We start from the raw sequence: 2,890 nt of genomic DNA on the forward strand, positions 1-2,890 counted from the left end.
AAGCCCGAACTTCATTCAAAGCTTCAAAGACCATTACGGAAATCAAACCGTTACATTTATGTAGTTCCTTTAATTACTGACAGTAACTTCAACAGCAGCACTGAGCCCTGCACAGAACCACTGTGGAGAGATGTCCATCAACATTTTGGATCAAGTTCATTTTAGACTTGTCAGGCCATGAGATCTTTATTTGTGTCTTTAGTATAACATGGCAAAAATCTGTTTACTTTCTTAAAATTCAGTGTTCCAGGTTGCACTGCTTCATTGTCTGTAAGGATTCTCTATTTAGTTAATTTGTGTGCAGGTAAAAACACAAGATCTGTCTAATAACCAGCCAGTGTGTACAGGTGGTGGGCTGGCTATACAGGTGAGCTAAGGAAGCCTCTCTGATTGGTGGGCTGGGTATACAGGTGAGCTAAGGAAGCCTCTCTGATTGGTGGGCTGGGTATACAGGTGAGCTAAGGAAGCCTCTCTGATTGGTGGGCTGGGTATACAGGTGAGCTAAGGAAGCCTCTCTGATTGGTGGGCTGGGTGTAGAGTGGAGCTAAGGAAGCATCTCTGATTGGTGGGTTGGGTGTAGAGGTGAGGGGCCAGGATGAGGTAGCTTGTAGTAATAAGAGCAGCAGCAGGCTCAGCTCCACTCCACACTGACTGAGTACTGGTACATCATTCAGAGGAAGAGCAGCTTCACTCCACACTGACTGAGTATTGGGACATCATGCAGAGGAAGAGCAGCTTCACTCCACACTGACTGAGTACTGGGACATCATTCAGAGGAAGAGTAGCTTCACTCCACACTGACTGAGTACTGGGACATCATTCAGAGGAAGAGCAGCTCCACTCCACACTGACTGAGTACTGGGACATCATTCAGAGGAAGAGTAGCTCCACTCCACACTGACTGAGTACTGGGACATCATGCAGAGGAAGAGCAGCTTCACTGGGCTCCTCATCACTGCTCTGTGTGCTGTGCTCTGCTCTGTCCTGCTGTCTGAAAAAACAGTTCCACTTTGTGAATGAAGGAGGAAAGACCTGGGAAAAGGCTCAGCAGTACTGCAGAGAGAAGTACATTGACCTGGCCTTCATCAGCAACCAAGACGAAGTAGATGAGGTCAATAACATATCAAGAACGGATGATGTTTGGATTGGTCTGTACAGAGATCCCTCTCCCCCAACAGAGTGGAAGTGGTCTGGAGGGTGGAGCTCATCATTCAGGTTTTGGGGGCAAGGCCAGCCAAACAATAAATTAGGCAACCAGGACTGTGTTAGTGTGTGGAAGAAAAAGATGAATGATTATCAATGCACTGAACAATATCCCTTTGTGTGCTTTGATCTGAACGTGGTACTGGTAGAGAAAAACAAGACGTGGGAGGAGGCTCTGGAGCACTGCAGGAAGCACTACACTGACCTCACCAGCCTGCTGTCTGAGAATGAGCAGCTCCTCGTCCAGAGAATGATCAACTCAAAGGGGGCCCAGACGGACCATGTGTGGACGGGACTGCGCTTCCTGGCCAGCGAGTGGCTGTGGGTGAACGGGGACCCCCTGGAGTACCAGGCCTGGACCGGGGGGAGGCTGCCCCACTGCCCCGCCCAACACCTCCGCTGTGGGACCCTGGCCAGAGAGGGAGAGCTTTGGGGAACCAGGGACTGTGAGGAGAGAAGGAACTTCCTCTGCTCCAAATTAGTGACTCCTAGAGGAGCCAGGCATGTAAACGTATGAAAGATCAATATTTACTACTAGCAATACATTTGTATTTAAACATTATTTAACCAGGAAGACCTCTTTACAACAGTGTGTTCTCTGTTTGACTATAGGTATAAATACCGTATTTAAAACTAAATTTGTCATGAAACCTGAGAGATATTTAAATAATGGACATTTTACTCTATACTGTTGTAGCAAATGTAGAATACTTAGCAGGAACTGTACAACCAACTTTGTTATACTGTAATAAACACTGTTAGGAAGAGTCATCTTTCTGTCTTCATCATTTGATTCATAGCTAAGGAATACTGTAATAAACACTGTTAGGAAGACTCATCTTTCTGTGTCTTTATCATTTGATTCATAGCTAAGGAATACTGTAATAAACACTGTTAGGAAGACTCATCTTTCTGTGTCTTTATCATTTGATTCATAGCTAAGGAATACTGTAATAAACACTGTTAGGAAGAGTCATCTTTCTGTCTTCATCATTTGATTCATAGCTAAGGAATACTGTAATAAACACTGTTAGGAAGAGTCATCTGTCTTTATCATTTGATTCATAGCTAAGGAATACTGTAATAAACACTGTTAGGAAGAGTCATCTGTCTTCATCATTTGATTCATAGCTAAGGAATACTGTAATAAACACTGTTAGGAAGAGTCATCTGGCTCAGCTCCACGGGGCTCCTCATCACTGCTCTGTGTGCAGCGGTCTCTGATCTGACCAAACACTTCCACTATATGTAGGTAGGAGTGAAGACCTGAGGAAAGGCTCGGCAGAATGGCAGAGAATAGAACATTGACCTCTTCATCAGCAACTAAGAGGAAGCAGATGAGGAACATCCTCTGCACAACATGAGGTTACTCCTACGCCTCGATAACACCGACAGTGTCATTGTGTTTTATTACACCAGAAGTCCGTTCATTTCCAATGGAAGGCCTTTGTTTGCCTTGCAGCGTTGCGTTACAGAGGCGGAGGCAGTCGCAGTGCGTGTGGTACACACATTGGATTTATGGAACGTATGTATCCAATGGTATGTGTTCCACTCACATATCCAGATGATGATGCGCACCATTTTAGACAGTGACACTGTAGGTACGATAGAGGCATTAGAGGAAACAGACAGGTCTATATAATACCTATGTCATAGAGCCCCACAGTGGACGTGTCATAATACCCAT

The 2,890-nt window shown here is 45.2% G+C and overlaps 1 protein-coding gene across 1 annotated transcript; it reads left to right on the plus strand.

The window, feature by feature from the left end:
• Positions 1–1,224: 1,224 nt before the first annotated feature.
• LOC139412280 (rheacalcin-1-like) lies at positions 1,225–1,960 on the plus strand. The gene is made up of 2 exons (XM_071159122.1): positions 1,225–1,815; positions 1,860–1,960. Exon 1 carries the CDS (start codon positions 1,286–1,288, stop codon positions 1,718–1,720), a length of 435 nt encoding a protein of 144 aa, XP_071015223.1. The 5' UTR covers positions 1,225–1,285; the 3' UTR covers positions 1,721–1,815; positions 1,860–1,960.
• The last annotated feature ends 930 nt before the right edge of the window (positions 1,961–2,890 follow it).

Source organism: Oncorhynchus clarkii, chromosome 6, assembly GCF_045791955.1.
Source record: "Oncorhynchus clarkii lewisi isolate Uvic-CL-2024 chromosome 6, UVic_Ocla_1.0, whole genome shotgun sequence".
NCBI lineage: Eukaryota > Metazoa > Chordata > Actinopteri > Salmoniformes > Salmonidae > Oncorhynchus > Oncorhynchus clarkii.